Source organism: Benincasa hispida, chromosome 9 (assembly GCF_009727055.1).
Source record: "Benincasa hispida cultivar B227 chromosome 9, ASM972705v1, whole genome shotgun sequence".
Lineage (NCBI taxonomy): Eukaryota > Viridiplantae > Streptophyta > Magnoliopsida > Cucurbitales > Cucurbitaceae > Benincasa > Benincasa hispida.
In genome coordinates, this window is record NC_052357.1 from 18,117,289 (window position 1) to 18,136,938 (window position 19,650).

The 19,650-nt window shown below is 33.8% G+C and overlaps 2 protein-coding genes across 3 annotated transcripts; one reads left to right on the plus strand and one right to left on the minus strand.

The window, feature by feature from the left end:
• Window positions 1-679: 679 nt before the first annotated feature.
• Window positions 680-4,650, plus strand: LOC120086393 (ABC transporter F family member 4). 2 transcript variants are annotated; one of them, XM_039043020.1, is made up of 7 exons: window positions 680-1,157; window positions 1,751-2,500; window positions 2,849-3,482; window positions 3,597-3,697; window positions 3,800-3,889; window positions 3,985-4,112; window positions 4,212-4,650. In XM_039043020.1, exons 2-7 carry the CDS (start codon window positions 1,844-1,846, stop codon window positions 4,351-4,353), a joined length of 1,752 nt encoding a protein of 583 aa, XP_038898948.1. In that variant the 5' UTR covers window positions 680-1,157; window positions 1,751-1,843; the 3' UTR covers window positions 4,354-4,650. The 2 variants fall into 2 exon arrangements, with proteins under 2 accessions (XP_038898948.1, XP_038898949.1); XM_039043021.1 differs by having other exon boundaries at window positions 681-1,157; window positions 2,852-3,482.
• Window positions 4,651-5,518: 868 nt separating this feature from the next.
• LOC120084589 (mitogen-activated protein kinase kinase kinase 17-like) lies at window positions 5,519-6,520 on the minus strand. Its single transcript, XM_039040397.1, has one exon. The coding sequence runs from the start codon at window positions 6,518-6,520 to the stop codon at window positions 5,519-5,521; it is 1,002 nt and encodes a 333-aa protein (XP_038896325.1).
• Window positions 6,521-19,650: the final 13,130 nt, after the last annotated feature.

The window sequence follows — 19,650 nt, forward strand, 5'->3', positions numbered from 1 at the left end:
GAGAAAAATATCATTAAAAAAATGTTGAAAAATAAAGCAGGAGATTTGAAATTTTTAGATAATATAAATTAGTATGGATATCAATTTAGATCGTTAAACTTTGGGGATTGTATCAATTTAGATTATAAACTTTTATAAGTGTACCAATTTATACTCTCATTCTAACTTAATTTAGAGAATATTGTGTGAATCATATAATTGTTTTAATTGATCTTCTAAATTATTATAAGTGAACTAATTTAGATAATATATTAATATTATATTTGAAAATTCTCAATACAATCTTTAATTGTTCATTTTATTAATCCGACATTTGAAATAGTCAATACAGGTGTAAAAACTAAAAATGACAAAGCCAATGAAAATAAAAGTTACATAATACAAAGACCCAAAAAAAGCAATCAACGAATTTACAAAGAATACCCCAATTACACGACCTGTCTGATTCTTGGAACATGCCAAAAGCTGAAATCGTCAAGTGGCATTTCCATAATATCCTGAAAATAGTAGGGGCATTTACGTCATTACATTAGAAAATGACATACCACACGTGTAACGAATAAAAGACGTTCCATTTGCACTAAAATGCGCTAAAAGGGGCGCAGGATTACTAGAATGCGCACATACTTGCAGCGCGAGTAGAGAGAAGTAGTAGAGAAGAAAGGAAAGAAGGGGGGGCGAAGGGAAAGAGAAAGAGAAAGATGGGTCTGTCCGAGTTGGCTCAGTGAGTCGTGTGACCGCATTTGACAAGAGAGGGGGAACCCAAAAAAAAAAATCACAGCGTGGGGGATTTTGGGGGTGTGTTTGAGAAAGGGGGTGGAGTGGAATTAGCCAAAAAATGGTGAACGAGAGGGAGATTATTAGTCCTCTCCTTTACCATCACCACCACCACTCCCTCTCCTTTCTTTCTTCTTTCTCTCTCATTCCCATTAATTTCCCTAATTCTTCTTCTCTTCTAACCCTAGTTCCCTTTTCTAACAACCACCCCCTTTTTCTTCTTCCCTTCTCTTTCCTTTTCTTCAATCGATTCTTCCCTTGTTTTCTTTTCCCTATCTTTTATTCTTCTCAGCGTTTTCCCATCTGGGCGTCTCTCTTTTCCCTGGTGGGTTTCTGGGTTGGGCGATTTCTTGGTGGTGCTGTTGCTCTTTCTTCGCCAGGTAATGGGGTTTTTTCCTTTATATGGTGTTTATTGGGTTTTTGTTGTTTTTGGGTTTTGCTATCTGGGTTGTTTGCCCTTTTTTGATGTTTTGGCTTGGTGGGTGGTTGTTCGTTTTGTTTCCTTGTGAGTAACGATGAATGTTTGGGGGAGTTTTTATTTTATTTTATTTTTTTATGAGCGATTTGTATGAGGGTAATGTTTTTGGCTTTTGATTTGGAGGTGTTCAGATTGTTTTTTTTTCTTACATTTATTGGGTTTCTTTTGATTTGTTATTGTTGAGCCTGCAATTGATTTCGGATTAATCTGTGTTGTATTGATTTTGTGTGTTTTTTCTCCTCCTGTTTTAATTCCTTGAATTGTTGTTCATCGTCTCTCCCTTCTCTTATTCTTATTCTGAAGTTTTCGTTTGGTTGTTTATTAATGTGGCGATTTTCTCTGAGTGCAAGTGTTGTTTATTTATTTTTCTGATTTTTGTTTTAGTAATGGCTGTGGAATTTTCATGTTTGAAATTAATCAATTGAAGTTTTTGTGGTGGATATTGTTATTTACTAGACTTTCGTCTAAAGGTTCAGTGTTTGTGGTTCTTTTCAGGGGTGCTGAAATAATAACCTGCTATTGTTATTCGTGATTCGGTTTATAAGGCTTATGTTGTGTGGTCTTACTGCCAATTGAGAAAAATCAGTAATGGAAGAGTTTGGGACTTCGACGATTTATGGAAGCTCTACTATGAGGAGGAAAAGGAGTCGACCTTCTCGTCGGCCTCGAGTTGAGTCACAGCAATTAGGCGAAGGTGTAGATCCTTCACCTTCATCTTCAACACCACCTTCTGATGATGCTGTCAAGTTCTCCAGTGATGAGAATGGTGGTGGTGATGGTACTCCTAGGAGAAAAGAATTAAGCCTCAATCAATGTGTATCCAGAGGCTCATCTGCTAGTGGGCCTGAAAGTGAACATTTTCTTAAAAGAAGCAAAAAAGATGGAAGTTTTAATTCATATTATCGCAGTGAACCTGGACGAAGTGCTAATGATAACAAACGCAGCAGCGAAGGTGTCCTTGCCCCTGCGAATTGGAGAAGCACTAGCAAGGCATCAGATGGTATTGAATCAGAGTCAAGCAGCATTGATCCATATGGTGGAAGGTATGGTGGTGAAAGTTCAAGTTCTGGACAGAAAGGACTTTATGTTGAAGGATTAGGAAATGATAACAAGGTTAAGAAGGTTAAACTTAGGGTTGGTGGGGTCACCCGTACTATTCAAGCCAATTCCCCTCCCAATGGCACATCTAAAGGCAGTTCTCAACCTTCAGAGGGTCATAGGCAGCAACACAAGCATAACTTTCAGGTACTCGACAGACTCCATTTTGCTAGTTGGTGTATCAATATTTTTCTCACTCTTTGCTCTCTATGTGCATCATTTTTTTTCTCTCTCAATAGCCATGGTAGGTTTGCGTGATTGATTTCAAGCATTCAAGTTGTAAAAGTAATTGATAATGGAGTTGACGATTCATTTCATTTACCAAGTAATAATTCTGTGCTGTGAGAATTTGTCATTGTTTTTTCTTTTTTTGTAATGGCATGGATGGAACGTTACTCATATGGAAGTTTATGTTAGTGCTATCGTGTAGGTTATTATCAAATAAGTTAGCAACACTTGAAACTGATATATTATGTTCTCTAATGTCTTCAAAAGCAGGAAAACTTTAATGGGCATCATTCCCCTTCGGAAAGAAGTGGTGGATTGCATGGAGTTCCATGGAGAGACTTCTCAAGGGGTGGTTTTGGTCTCGAAAAGGAGGAGTCATTGACAGGGAAGATGCCTGGGAGAAATTCTGCTGGGAAGCACGGAGCAGAGTCACTCCGGAAGAGTAAAAGAGCCTCAAAGAAGCGTGTTCTTGATGGAGATTTTGATGATGACGACGATGATGAGATACGGTATTTGGAGAAGCTTAGAACTTCAAAGGCTTATGCAGGGTACCGTGATGATGGTGAAGAACCAAGCAAGAAGCAGCGGAAACTTTCCAGCATTTCTAGCATGGAGAGTTATGGTGCATCAAAGCATGACAAAGATGAAAAGAAGGCTAGATCAGATATGGCTTCTGATGACAAAGATTATGAGGAAGAAGAAGAGTCGGCATCTGACGGTGATGTTGATGGTAATCATAAGAAGCAGAGGAAGGAATCCATCGATGCATTGATGGAAGGTAAGAGGGAAATGACTCTTACCACACGTCAAAGAGCCCTTCAGTCTAGCAAAGATGCATCATCCACTCGTGGTTCTAGTTTAATCGAATTCCCAAATGGTTTACCACCTGCTCCACCCAGAAGTAAGCAACCTCTATCCATACTGACATGTACATTAATGTGAACTTTTTCGCTTTCTGTACCTTACAGAATTTATCGTTACTATTTCTAATTGTTCACATTTTGTTTGTTCATAGAGCAAAAAGAGAAACTCACTGATGTGGAACAGCAACTTAAGAAGGCGGAAGCTGCGCAAAGACGGAGAATGCAAGTGGAGAAGGCTGCTAGGGAATCTGAGGTTTGTTCTCTTCACCATATTCTTTGCATTATGATTCATTCATATTCTTTATACACTATATTCCTGATTGGATCTAAAGCCTGTTTCGAATGAATCTTGTAGGCCGAGGCAATCAGAAAGATACTCGGTCAAGATTCAAGCCGGAAGAAGCGGGAAGATAAAATGAAGAAGCGCCAGGAAGAATTAGCTCAGGTACCATAAAGGGTCAACTTTTATGACTTTTGATTCTGTATACTGTACCTAGTACAAGACCATCATTTTGATTTTGTTTCCCCAATTCTTCACAGGAGAAGGCTGCAAATGCCCAGAAGCTCTTATCAAACACAATCAGATGGGTCATGGGTCCTTCCGGTACTGTGGTGACTTTTCCAAACGATATGGGATTTCCAAGCATATTCGAATCTCGGCCCTGCAGGTAATCTTCTACATGCCTTTTGACTTGTCGTAAGCACAGTAAACATTGAATAATTGACTTATCAATGGTCTGAAAATCTTTTTACAATGCGTGCTTCAGCTATCCACCTCAGCGTGAAAACTGTGCGGGTCCATCGTGTTCGAATCCATACAAGTATCGAGATTCAAAGTCGAAGCTACCTCTTTGCAGTCTTGTGTGTTACAAAGCAATTCAAGAGCAGTTGACAGAAACTACCTGCTAGATTCTTACCATCAAATCTCTAGCTTTTAGATCTGTTTGCATTTTGTTCATTAATTTCTCTGCACATTTAAACGAACCTAGATAGAATACATACTTGCAGAGACAATGATGGAAGAAATGTTTTTGAATCTGTTCCAAGTGCCCATAGCCATTAGTTATGATGATGCTACCCCATTTTTAAGTACATATCAGAAAATGTTCTCAATCTTTTCTTTACTTTTCTTTTGTACATATCATCATGGATTTCAATTCAAAATTTTGCAGCTTGAATAAGCTGCAAAATATACACTCTTGTTAACCAAAGCGGTGAAAGTAGAACGAATAGTAGCATTTAATTACACCCATGTTGTTTTGATCTTGTTTGGTAATACATTAGTTAATTAATTAGCTCCAAGTTTTAGGTTTGATTTGACTAATCACCCAATGAAATATTGACGAAATAAATGATTCTTTTGTAAAAACTCGTTGTGACTTGTGATGGTACTTTTTCTTAAGTATCGTTCATGAAAAATTAATACATACACATCATGTGTAAGCTTTATAATTATCAATCTCCCATCGTCTAGGAGCTGTCTAAAACTTTCCTAAAAATACTTTTTGATTGATTCTATATATTTAGAGCTATGTTTAAATTGGCTAGTATTTCAATATTTTTTTTCTATCGACGAACAGAAATCAAAAGATAAAGATTGCAACGTTTATTCAAGTTTGAAAATATACATTATAACACATTTAAATGTAAGGTAAAGTTCGTTTGTTTCCAATTATTTCGACGTAATATTTAAAGCACAAATCTAAACTAGTTGGTGGATGAATCAAATCTCCAAAATGTTATTATTGAAGTTAAGGTTGAAACTTTTCAGGAAGGGTTTTCACTAGTCTCAACTCACTATTGCTCAATTTAAACCAATCAAAGTTATCTAAAATTACACACTTCTCTTTGCCATTTTCATTAACACAAATTGTTTTAAGATTTTATTTCCTCTCTTTCTATTCGAATTTACATTCTTTTTGTTTGTTCATAAAGTGAAAAGAAAACATTATTGAACTATTGGACCAAACAAGTCAAAATAATTTGCTAGTGAGATTTATAAAAGCAATTTATTGAAAGAATATCAATAACATGAGCAGTGGAACTAATACATGGTAAAAAATTATCGTTAAATTTACTTATTTGATTTATTCTTGTACAATAGATGAGGTAAATAATCTTCTTTTTGACGATTGGATTTCTCATTATTACTAGATTTAGCCTTTCTCTTGAAAAATTGATGAGGTAAACGAATGGCTTTGATAAGTTTAACTATATCATCACCTTTCTTCGTAGCTTCATTTTCTTCATTGAGATAAGGATGTTGGAGTAACATATCGGCCGTCCACCGTTGTTTATAATTTCGAATAAAACATCTTTTAATAAAGTCCTTTCCCTGTTTGGATAATTCCTTAGGTATTGTTGGTATATTTTTATCATTCAAAAGTCTTGTCATCAATTGTTCAGAACCACGACAATCATCCCACACAGACTTTCCCGAAACCATTTTAACCAAAATACAACCCAATGACCAAATATCATGCGTACCATTGACTTCATTGAAAAAGATGGATTCAGGTGACATATATTTAGGCGTTCCTTTAAACTTCCTCAAATACCCTCTATCTTGATCATCAACAATATGCTTGCATCTCTCAGCAAGTCCAAAGTCAGCAATTTTCAATTTCATCTTCCCATCACTTTGGGGAAACACAAGAACATTCGCAGGCTTAAGATCAACATGAACAAATCCTCTACGATGAATACAGGAGAGGCCTTTAAGTATCATTCGAAGATAATCCTTCACCTCATCTTCAGGTAACTTCTTTCTCTGTTTGATCAAATCAGCTAACGTCCCTCCAGGAGCATACTCTAACTTCAAATTGTAAAGAACCATATCATCGGGAATATCTCCGAAGGTTATCTCACTTCCTAAACATTGAACAATTTCAGGACAATCCTTGAAATGTTTCAACACTTGTTCTTCCCATAACAATGAAGATTTACGTTGAAGAGAAGTAAGTTTGACGGCAAAATAATAGTGACGATCGGATTTTTCTTTAGTCATTTGTTTTGCTAAGCAAACTACACCATAAGAACCTCGACCTATAATCTTAACTAAAACCCAATTCTCCATTTGTTAAGAGAGCGCTTTGAAAAAGATGGATGATGATGAATGTGAAGATGAATGAATTTAGTGAACCTGGAGATGAGTTTTTATTAAGGAAAAAAATATTTATTTTCAGAAAGGAAAAGGAAATTGAATCCCACATTAGTATCAAATTAGGAAACCTAAATTAAATATTTTATTTTAATTTATATCGTTATCTTTATAATTTGTTTATTTCAGAATAATAATTTTTAAATTTTGAAATTAGTTTTCAAGAATTTCTTTTTCTCTCAAGTATAAATGATCAAAAAAGGCAATGTCAAAAAGGCATTCTGAAAAAAATCTTAACCGTTTTTTTGCATTTGAAAATTTATAGCTTTTAGATTCTCAAGTGAGATTTTTAATCAATATTTTAGTTTTCAATGTTATACTTTTAAAAGAAGATTTATTTTATATATTTATCCAATTTCTCATCTAATCAAATATATTTTCTGTTTTTTATGGTATTTCGTATTATTTTTTAAAAAATAAAGCTATTTTTCTTATTATTTAAAAATTAATCTATAAGAAACAAAATTTATCATACTATAAACAACTATTTAAAATTTTAAATTACAAAAAAAAAAATAAAAAGTTGATTATAAATCTATTTTAGTTATTTAAAATGAGATGTTTTTGTATTTATTTACCAATTTACACACAACTGGTAGCAATTATTTTAAAAGTTACAACCATCTCAAACGAATTTTAATATTATTAAGGAAAAATTGACCTGAAAAAATATCATTTTAGTCGCTAATTTTTTTTTTTTCAATTATTTCCTATTTAGACTTAGGTTTTAAAATTATATATATAATTAGGTTTTAAAATTATATATATAATTTTAGATCTTAATTTTGAATTTCTATTTTAAGATGTTACAAATTTAGTTATGAGGTTTGAGTTGTGTTTCAATTTGATCCATAGACTTCAAGTCTTATATTTTTAACTTCGGTTTTTTTTTTTTTACTTACTAATGTCAATGTCTATTATTTAATTTAATACGTAAATAAGGATTTGAATCATTATTATTTAATTATCTTGTTAATTACAGTTCAGTTGGATTAGAGAGATGTCATTCAAAATATCAAATATAATCATATAACCCTCAATAAAATGGAAAATAAAAAATTTCTCCAATATCTCTTTTAGATACTATAGATATAAATAGATAAAATACAAGTTTGTGAATAGGTAGATGTAGAAAGATAGATTACAAATCTGTATATTTTATATAACTAATTATATGTTATACTTTGGAATTTTTTGCTCTTTGAATTTTTAAAATATTGTTTAAAAGTTTTAAATTTTGTCCATTATGTTTTAAGAATTTTCAGTTTGTGAAATTGGATGATTAAGGTAACATTGATATCAGTTTTGAAAAACAAAATATAAGATAAGAAAATTTAAAAGTTATATAGCACTTCAAAACCGCTAAAACTTTCAATTTTTTTTCGATCTTTTAAATTTAAGGAATAAATTAAATATATAAATATCATAAGTTCAATTGTAAAAATTTAAATTACGAACTGAAAAAATCAAAGATATATTTTCGATTTGACTGTAGTAATTTGGTTGCTAAGATCTATTCAATATATATATATATATATTAATTATGTTTATAAACAATACTTCCGTCAATAAATTTTTATGTTTTATTATCTAATAATTTCTTATAATAATTTTTAGTTTTCTTAAGAAAATGAGACCAATTCTTAGCAAAATTCAAAAAATAAAAACTATTTTTTTTAGTTTTCAAAATTTTATTTTTTAAAACATTGATAGAAAATAGAGAGACAAAGCAAAGAAATTTAGAGGTGAAAGAAATCCTTAAAACTTAATTTTCAAAAACTAAAAACTATAAATCAAATAATTACCAAATGAGACCTAAAATAATAGTTTTAAAAAGTAATTTTTTTTTTAAAAAAAAAATTTAACTAGAAATTGAAGTGTTTCTTAAAGAAGTGAAAACCATAACTCAAAAATTTAGTGAAAACCAACCTAAAATTCAAAACATAAAAAAACTAAAAATGAAATCATTATCATACCTAACCTAAATTTAAAAATAGTCAATATAGAATATCAACGAAAATATTAGCATACATGAGTTATTTGACAGGTTGGGAGTTTTCAAAAATAGAATAATAAGGGAAACTATTTATACAAAATAGCAAAATTTTAATTAGATGCTAATAAAAGTCTATTAGTATCTATTGGTGATAGAAACTGATAGAAGTTTATTATCATGCGGATATAAATCTACCAATGTTTTTTTTTTACTATTTCGTAAATAATTTGAATTTTTTTCTATCTAGGAAAATTTTCCTATATTATTTTTATGGATCTAAGTTTATTCTCAACTAATTTTAATTAAAAAGACATTCACGAGATTTAACCTAAAATAATGAATATGAATAATAAAAAAATAGCCTTAATGTCTCTCTTTTTTTAGATGTTTAATTTTATACTAGCAAAAACATCCAAAACATACAACGATACTCTTTAATTTCACACGTGTTCGCACGAGATTTCAAGATAAATTTATTTCGTAGAACTTAAACTTTGTATTTGTATTAATTTTGTGGAAAGTGAGTACAATCTCTAATACATAGTATGTTGATGCTTTCAAAATAAATTATAATCTTTAACTGGTTGATCTTCTTGAATGATCGGCGTTTGGGTTGTTGATGTTCTTGGATGATCAGCTTTGGGCTTGTTGATCTCCTTGGATGATCAATCTTTTGGGCTTGTTGATCTGCCTTTGGATTGGTTGATCTTGATGATCGGCCTTTGGTTGGTTGATCTTCTTGGATATGATCGGCCTTTGGGCAGGTTGATCTTCTTGGACGATTAGCCTTTGGGCTTGTTGATCTTCTTGGATGATCGACTTTCGGGTTGTTGATCTTCTTGGAGGATTAGTGTTGGTTCGATATCTAATACTTGATCCTCTGATTCTCTCTCGGTTGGATAGATGTGCTTGACTTGAAGAAGAAAAGCACCGAACGTTCTTGAACTATAAGTCCATGTTGTATCTTCAGAGCACTTCAGTCCTAGAACGTTTGCATCTTCAAATGACTTCAGTCTTTAGAATGCTTGAATCTTCGAACGATTTCAGTGGGTTGGGCTTGGTTGGTCCATGGGTCTGGCCTTTTGGCCCAATTAATCGGATTTAGATCTGATTTGACGTTTGGGTCAAATTCAACCTATTTTTGGGCTTAGTTGGACTTTGACCCAAATAATAATATCAAATTGGGTCAAATTAATCCTATCCAATTCAACGGTCATGATAAAACCACGTGGCGTCATCGAAATTTATCTTCAACTTCCGACATATGTCAACTCCTAATTGAGCTCAAATTTAATGATTTGGAATTTCGTCATTAATTTAGTAAATGACTGACAACTTGTGATTGGTCCAAAATTTCTCCTTCAACAAATGTCTCCTTTCGAAAAATATAAAGTTTGAATCAAAATCCAAATATATTTGTTCTTGAATTTGACCTCAATTGATGTGTCAGTCAAATTATGAATTTAGTACATAAGTTTAACTTGAATTTGGGATAAAATTTGGAATATCGTCAATTTTACAAAAAAAAAATTGCGCTTTGCCCTAATTTAATTTGATTTGGATTTATGGATAAGAAAAAAAAAATAGTAATTGATCTTTTATTAAAATTTGGGATATGCCCAAATTTTAATAAAAGATCAATTACGATTTTTTTTCTTATCCACAATTTATTTCGATTGAAGATAAAAAAAAACTAAAGGCTAGACAACCTGAATTTGGAATAAAATTTGGAATATGGCCAAATTTTTGAGATTTTACTCCAATTAAATTTGGGATATGGCCAAATTTTAATAAAAGATCAATTGAGATTTTTTTTTCTTATACGCAATTTATTTTGATTGAAGATAAAAACTCAATAGGATACTTAATAATTTCAATTTGGGATGAATTTTAGATCTTTCCCACAACTTGATTTGAAAATAAATATAAGAACCTAAATTTAGATGAATTAGATATAAAATTTGGAATATGCCCAAATTTTAATTTGAGATTTTATCTTTAATAATTTGGTTTGAGGAAAAAAAGTCTGGTGATTTGGTGATTTAGATTTGGGATAATTTGGAATATGCCCAAATTTTAATTTAAGATTTTATCTTTAATAATTTGGTTTGAGAATAAAAGTATGATTTGGTGATTTAGATTTGGGATAAAATTTGAAATATGCCCAAATTTTAATTTGAAATTTTATCCTTAATAATTTGGCTTGAGGACAAATGTTCGATGATTTAGATTTGGGATAAAATTTGGAATATGCCTAAATTTTAATTTGAGATTTTATTTACAATTTAATCTCAATGTTGAACAATTTTATTTTGAATAAGATTTGGAATATGGCCAAATTTTAGTTGAAGATAACTTGATGACAAAATCTAAAAAAATCAAATTAAATAGGGAATTTGTTTAATTTAATTTTTTTTATTTTAATTTGAAATTAGGATAGAAAATCTAATAATAAAATCTAATATTTTGAATCATTTGGATTTCCTAATTTGTTATGGAACCTAGGGAACCTCTAGGACTCCAAACTCCTCCATTATTCTCATCCCCTCATCTTCTTCTAATATTTTCTTTCTTTCTTTTTCTTCTTTTTTTTTTCTTTCATTCTTTCTTTTTCCGTTATTTTTTTTCTAAAGTTTTTTTTTACTACCTTACCCCCTTACTATCCCCCACTTATAGGAGTTAAAGACAACGGAAGGGAGTACAACCATTTTTTTTAACCTCACTGACCCATTAGTAATCTTAAATGGTGAGTTTCTCCTCTCATATACTTTGTTTTTTAACAAATTTTTTTCCTTTTTTTTTTTTTTTTGTAGAAATGTCCGACCGTGTGATCGATTATTTGATGCACATAAGCACGACCCTAACATGGTTTATCTATTGTATTTCTGTTCATGCTTCCTGATCGTCATGGGGGGCCCCGCAAAGGTTTACAACCTCCTCATTCGATCACCCTAGGGGCGATCCCGGAAAGTTTTACCTCGCCGTTCATACATCCTGATCGTCATTGGAGGGGCCCCGCAAATGCTTACAACTCTCCCATTCGATCACCCTAGGGAGAATCTCGAAAAGGTCTATCTTGTAGCGTTGTTTGTGCATCCTGGTCATTATGGGAAGGCCCTACAAAGGATTATAATTCTCTCATTGGCCCTACAAAGGCTTATAACTCTTCCATTGGCCCCGCAAAGGCTTACAACTCTTCTATTGGCCCCGCAAAGGCTTACAACTCTTCCATTGGCCCCGCAAAAGGCTTATAACTCTCCCATTGGCCCCACAAAAGCTTATAATTCTCCCATTGCCCCGCAAAGGCTTACAACTCTCCCATTGGCCTCGCAAAGGCTTACAACTCTCCCATTGGCCTTGCAAAGACTTACAACTCTCTCATTGGCCCCGCAAAAGCTTACAACTCTCCCATTCGATTATTTAGGGAAGATCTTGGAAAGGCTGCCTCGTAGCGTTGTCCATGCATCTCAATTTTCATGGGAGGGGCCCACAAAGGCTTACAACTCTCCCATTCGATCACCCTAGGTAGGATCCTGGAAATGTCTGCCTTGTAGCATCGTTCGTGCATCTTGATCGTCATAGGAGGGGCCCCGCAAAGGCTTACAACTCTCCCATTCAATCACCCTAGGGAGGATCCTGAAAAGGTATGCCTCGTAATGTCGTTTGTTAGGGGTGGAAACGGTTCGGTTTGGTGGTCAAACCGAACCGAACCGTATATATGCAGTTCAGTTCGATTTCAAATTCGGTCTTGGCATTTTTTAAAAATTCATGTTATATTTTTTTAATTAAAAAACAGTTCGGTTCGATTTGGTTTTAAATTCGATTTTGTTCTTTAAATTAAAAATGGTTTGATTTTAAATTCGATTTTACTCTTTTTTAAATATATAAATATATAAATAAATAAATATATATATATAAATATATATATATATTAGTTAAAAACGGTTCGGTTTGGTTTCAAATTTGATTATTCAAGAGAAACCAAATCGAGCCGAATTAATTCAATTTCAAAATTTATTTAAACTAGATCGAACCGCATTTTTCAGTTTTATTTGAGTTTTCGATTCAGTTCGGTCCAATTTTTTTAGAAACGGTTCGGTTTTTGCGGTTTGAATGACCACCCCTACATTCGTGCATCTTGATCGTCATGGGAGGAGCCTGCAAAGACTTACAACTCTCTCATTCGATCGCCCTAGGAGGATCCCGAAAAGGTCTGCCTTGTAGCATCGTTCGTGTATCTGATCATCATGGGAGGGCCCTGCAAAGGCTTACAACTCTCTTATTTGATCACCCTTGGGAGGATCCTGGAAAGGTCGATCTTTCTTTGATGTGGATATACTTAGCCTTTTGAAGGCTAAAGTTTGAGTAGAAATAGTTGTTGGACATTGGTCTTCTTCTCCTACCGTGGCCATACTCAATTTTTGAAAGACTGAAGATCGAGCACTTGAAGGCTTAATATGATCGAAGACAGAAGTTCTTTACTTCATTTCTTCTGAGCGTTGACTTCTTTGACAATTATATGATTTTTGTCGACTTCCACTATGCCGACAGTGTGACATGCAATAACTTCTGATACTTTCTCTGGATGATTATTGAGAAAGCTTATTGGGAGAAATTCTGTCGAAGTTTCTGGTTGTCGGAATTGAGAAAGTTCTTGTCTTCTTTCTTAGTAGGCTTAGGCTTCTGTGTCATCTTTTTGTCTTTTCTTTTTATGAGTCTTGTTCCTTCTTCTATAGTTTCGATAGGAACGCGACTCTTTTTGGGTGGAGTTTGGCTGTCTTCTTTTTCGACGAGTCACAACTATCCATCCTTCGTTGTCATCTCCAACGAGCTCATCTTTCTTTTTGGAATTTGTTATTTGAATTTCTTGCTGGAACCAAACAACTCTAGGCTCGAAGACTCCGAACTGGATCAAGATTTGTCTTTAAGCATGTGACACAAACTGTGTTGGAACACTTAAAGTTGCCGCTACTGTAGCGTGATTTGTGTGAGCTATTTCATCCAAATCTAACTCAATCTTCTTTTCACGAGCCAACTTCAGAATTCGTTCCTTCAGCATGAAGCACCTTTCAACTGGGTGACTAACGACTCGATGATACTTGCATTAGTTAGGATCATCTACTTTTCTTGCTTGTTCCGGCCGCTTGCATTCCGACAGCTGGATAAGTTGCTTCTCTAGCAGTTGCTTCAACATATCTGCCACATCAGAGTTAGGGAATGGATAAACATTCTCTTGTCTTTATTTAAGAGTTGGACGATGTTTCTCGCCCTCATTGTGCCTTCTCTCAAATTTTGTTTGTTTTCCTTTGGAGGAAAATTTTTGCGGGGTCACATGAACGACCGTAGATTCTTTTGTGGCAATATCCACGATCTTTTCAGTGCCCTTGGATTCATTCTTTTATTTTTTCCCTTCCGAGACTAGGAAATCTTTAGTTCCCCTATTGACGATGCTCAGCTTCATATCATGAGCGCGTGTTGCCAACTCCTCAAATGTACGAGGTTATATCCCTTGTAGAATGTAGAGAGGCTTCCAACGCATGCCTTGAGTGCACATCTCCACTGTAGATAATTCAGTGAGTCTATCTTTGCAATCCAGACTTAATGCTCTCTATCGATTGATGTAATCGATGACTGTTTCTCTCTTCCACTGTTTGGTGTTCGTCAGCTCCATCATGCTAACAGTGCACATTGTACTGTAGAAGTAGTTTAAAAACTCCCTTTCTAGTTGTTCCTAATTGTTAATCACTTCTGGCTCCAAATCAATATACCAATCGAATGCATTTCTATACCAATCGAAATCATTTCCTTTCAAGGTACGGATGAACTACTTGACTAGTTGGTCTCCTTTGGTTCCTGCATTTTTGTAGGTTTCAATGAAGTGTGCAACATGTTGTTTTGGATTGCCCTTTCCATCGAACTGCTGGAACTTTGGAGCTTGATACCCAACTGGCATTCTTAGGTTATCGATTCTTTTGGTGTACGACTTGAAGTACATAAAGGAGGACTGTGATGGTCTTCCATACTGAACTCGTATGGAGTTTGTAATCATATTCTGCAGCTGTTGAATTGACAGGGTGGCAACAGAGGTAGATTATTGTGGTTGGTCTTCTTGCAAGACAATATTTCCTTTGTCATTGGCTTTTGTAGTTGGGGATTAACTCGACTCAGTGGTTTCTCGAGCCTGTATTTGATCTCTTAAAGCAACGATTTCATGATCTCGCTCTTCAATAACTTTCGTTAGGAAATTTATCTTCCTTTCCATCTTTGCCATGGCTGACTCAGCCGTTACGTCAGCCACCATGAAAGATACTACATCAAAGTACAATTTTTTATCTGATGGATCAGTAGCAGAAGCATAGTCGTCGAACAAGGGATTTTCTCTAATAACGATTCCGCCTTTAGTAGATTCCATTAGTTTTTCTGTGATGACAAAGCTTATGTAAGTATCGCTTGCGACGGTAGCTTTGGATACAACTTTCTTTGGTGCCATTTGTAGGTTTATAGACTTGGATAACGAGAGAGAGATGAGAGATAGAGAGGTCCCACTGGGCGTGCTAATTTGTTCGCACGAGATTTCAAGAGAAATTTATTTCGTGGAACTTGAACTTTGTATTTGTATTAATTTTGTAGAAAGTGAGTACAATCTATAATACATAGTATCTTGATGCTTTCAAAATAAATTATAATCTTTAAGCTGGTTGATCTTCTTGAACGATCGGCCTTTGGGCTTGTTGATCTTCTTAGGTGATCGGCCTTTGGGCTTGATGATCTTCTTGGAAGATCGGCCTTTGGGCTTGATGATTTCTTGGATGATTGGCCTTTAGGCTTGTTGATCTTCTTTGATGATCGACCTTCGGGCTTGTTGATCTTTTTGGAGGATTAGTGTTCGCACGAGGCTTTTGGAGAAACTTATTTCGTGGAGTTAAACTTGAATTGGTGTTGATGTTGAGGTTGATTTGGTGCGATGTGGTTCGATCTCTAGTACTTGATCCTCTGATTCTCTCTCGGTTGGATGAATGTGCTTGACTTGAAGAAGAAAAGCATTGAACGTTCTTGAAGTAGAAGTCTTGGAAGAGTGTTTGTGTCATCAAGGGTCTTCTGTCTTCTAGGAGTGCAGCTTCAAGAGTCTATAGAGTCTTTTGCTTGTTGATGAATTCTCTTTGAGCTCTCTGAATGTAGAAATTCTTGTATCTTCAAAGCACTTCAGCCTTCAGAATGCTTATATCTTCAAATGACTTCAGTCTTCAAAACGCTTGCATCTTTAAAGGACTTCAGTCTTCAGAATGCTTGTATCTTTGAAGGACTTCAGTCTTCAGGGTGGTCAGCTTCAAGAGTCAATGAGTCTTCTGATTGCAGGGAATTCCCTATAAGCTCTATGGAGTATAAAATTGTTGATCTCTCATTTGGAGAGGAGAGCTTCTCTATTTATAGAGTTCACAAGTGGGCTTGGGCTTGGTTGATCCATGGGCCTGGCCTTTGGGCCGAATTAGTTGGACTTGGGCTTAGTTAGTCCATGGGTCGGGCCTTTGGGTCTAATTAATCGAATTTAGGTCTGATTTGACGTTTGGGTCAAATTCAACCTATTTTTGGGCTTAGTTGGACTTTGATCCAAATAATAATATCAAATTGGGCCAAATTAATTTTATCTGATTCAATAGTCATGATAAAACCACGTGGCGTCATCGAAATTTGTGTTGAACTTCAATTCAGGACATATGTCAACTCCTAATTGAGCCCAAATTTAATGATTTAGAATTTCGTTATTAATTTAGTAAATAACGTGGCAACTTGTGATTGGTCCAAAATTTCTCATTCAACAATATGCATCACATGTGTTTAATTAATAATTTTTAAATATATATATATTTTAATAGAATTTAAATAGTAAATATTTAACATAAAATTTCAAAGTAATAAAAGAGGTAATGAATATGTTGGATGCAGTTGAAAATCTTTGAAACATAATTTCATGTGGTGAAACATAAATGATTGAACAAATATAATTTCAAATGATTTTAGATGATAAATATTGGATATAAAGTTTAAAAGTAAAAGAAAAGATACAATGAATAGGATATTTATAATTTTAAATATTTTTGAATAAAATGAAATAAGACATTAATCACATTTTTAGAAAGAAAAAAATGTGAAAGGATGCATGAAAAAAATATTTAAAAAAAAGAGAGAGTAAGAAATGTAGTTCTTATGTGAAGGGGTATTTGTATATTTATTAAAGAAAGTGTATGATTTTAAATTTCATTCTACTAATCCTTTATTGATGAAAAGAATTGTAAAAAAAGAAAAAAAAGTTAGAGGCTCCACGAAGGATTAAAAAAAAACCGAAGCACAAAAGGAATAAAAATATGAGAACAAATATGAATTGTTGAAAGATCTAACAATAAAGGAAATGTAAAATTAAAATAAGAAAAAAAGGCCCAAAAAGTATATACAAAATACAAAGCATGTCACTTTAAGGACAAAATGGGCATCTTGAAAAGATTTGATGGCAAAGAAAAAGGTTAAAAAAAATTCCTAATAGCCCATTTTAATATAGTACATAGATATAGATTATTCAAACAACACTTACGAAATGATAAAAGTTACAATATTTATTCAAGTTTTATGATAAAAGATTATAACACTTATTCAAATTCAAAGATTAAAATAATTGTCCAAGCCAAGCCTTTCTCAATCCGATGCTCGCTTTTTAGTAGGGGCTTTTAGTCTTTTGATTAGAGTAGGGGTCCCAAGAGAGCAGAGCGTACCGCCCCGCCATAGTCGCGAATCTGTTTATAGTCGCGACTGTTGTCATAGTTAACAATGTTGAAACTTCTAGGAAAAAACTTCGAATTGGGAGGGCGATCCTCTCGGTGAACTGACTATACCCCAAACCGACATAGGTGAACAAGTAGAGTATACTAGGGTGCTTGAGAGAACCGACACAGGTGCAATATACAATTATAGGCTATATGTTATATTTGATACAACATATAGTGTATATATAATAAAGTAGTTATTATATATTTGTTATTAATTTATTTTAAATTAATAAAATGGAAGAAGTTATAACTCCCTCCCCACATTCTCTCTAAATAACTAACAAGTGACAAAAGTGAGAGGATGAGATTCATCTTATACCAAGATTTCATATAGAGAAAAGTTCTTTGAGAAAAACTTCCTCCAATCCTCTCCTTCTTCTTCCCTTTACCAAGGATTCAAGCAAAACCCACAACTCCTGCTTGAATCATTTAATCCCAAAAGAGAATACAGAGGGTTTTTGATTGGTAGTGTCTATGCGAGAAGAAGAATTTCCAAGAGGAAGCTATTCCGTTCGTGATTGTTCGAGGGATTCGTGAGAAAGGTTATTCAAAGGTGATTTCCTTTGAATTTGTTTATTTTTCAAAAACATGTTGTAATTTATTGTTAAATGCATATCTAGTGTTTGTTTGCTGTAATTTTTTTTGTATTCAATAATAAATGAAATTTGGACGATCCGCTTCTGCTCAAGGATCTCCTCATGTCGAGATTTCCTTCAACTTTAGTGAGTCAGAATAGATGTTACCGAGGGGCAGTCAAATACTCCTTCACCGAAGCAAGACATTCTTGACTAAATACTAATCTCCAAAATAACTTTTTATTCTATTAGTTATTTAGTTATCGTTTTCGGTCAAGAACTTACTAACACTTAGTAACTATTGTAAGTGACCCACCAATTTTCAGATTTCATAGAAGGTATGAACATGCCCCCTAATTGGAAGACAATGTTCAAGATGGAACTAAGGAACTCTATTTATTTATGAAGTTTGAGTTGTTCCAAATCCCATGTTACAATCCTCTGAGGGAATAGCAGTAAAACCGATTAGCTAATGCCACCTAAAGACGATAGCAGGCGTAACATAAGAGTCTCATGATTCAAACTAATGGAAGAGACTATAGGATATCCTGACACATTTTCTGCACCCCTTACTATGAACTACTTCCCCTATTCACCTTGTTATTGGCCCATGCAAACACTTTCTGATGGAGCAATTGCGGTAAAAACGACATGAAGTCGAGCATGAATCTCATGGTGTGAACTCTTAGGGACGTGAGAGCTAAAAATAATATATCGTATATATTAATAATCTCCTACTAAAGCGTTCTAATTGTTTGGGTATCTCTTGTACTTAGGTATATTTAGGCTAATAAACACCCTAAGTCTATGTGGTTTATCTAAGTATAGCGATTACATTTGGATTTTAACCTACGATGTCTAAGTGATAAAACCATTTTATTACCTTACACGTGCTCATAAAATCGGTTAACAACACTCAACATTTCAGCTATAATCCTCAGGTAGTAGGTGTTACATAAACCGTCAACTTAAGTACCTCCAGCCTTAGCTAGGAGTATAGACCAAGTGAATTTGTAACCGTGTTTTATAAGATAACGACCTATTTTAACTATTAAAACAAGTTGTTATTGAACAAGTGAGCATGCAACTTATTTTTGTTATAGATTTAATTCATTTTATAACTCTTATAAAACTATAGACATGCTATAACATACACTTAAGCATTCCAAACTTTAATATACAATTATATTAAACTTATGAAACCCTAAACATGTATATTATATATTAAACTAATTTAAAACATATATTAATGCATGAAACATGCTTTCCTATGGTGAGATTTTAAATTCACATGGCATACAATATGCACATACATGATATAATTTAAATATAACATACATCACATGCATAAATATTTAAACAATATTGATATGGACCAGCTTTGACTAAGCAAGCAAATAAGTTAATTATTAAAAATTTAATACAAAAAAAAAAAACTTCAAGAAAAACTCTGTACCTCTCGACCCGACTCGAACTACCCGAATGGGTTCTTCATTGACCCAAAAAGTGTTGAACCGGACCAAAACAACCAGACCTCTAGGAAGCTAAACCGATCAAATCAGACCCCCTCACGAACCAGTCCTTGCACGCATATTTCTGGGCTGGGATGAGCAGCATTGCGACGTTCCATCCTAGCGTTGCAATGCCTCGGGCTTT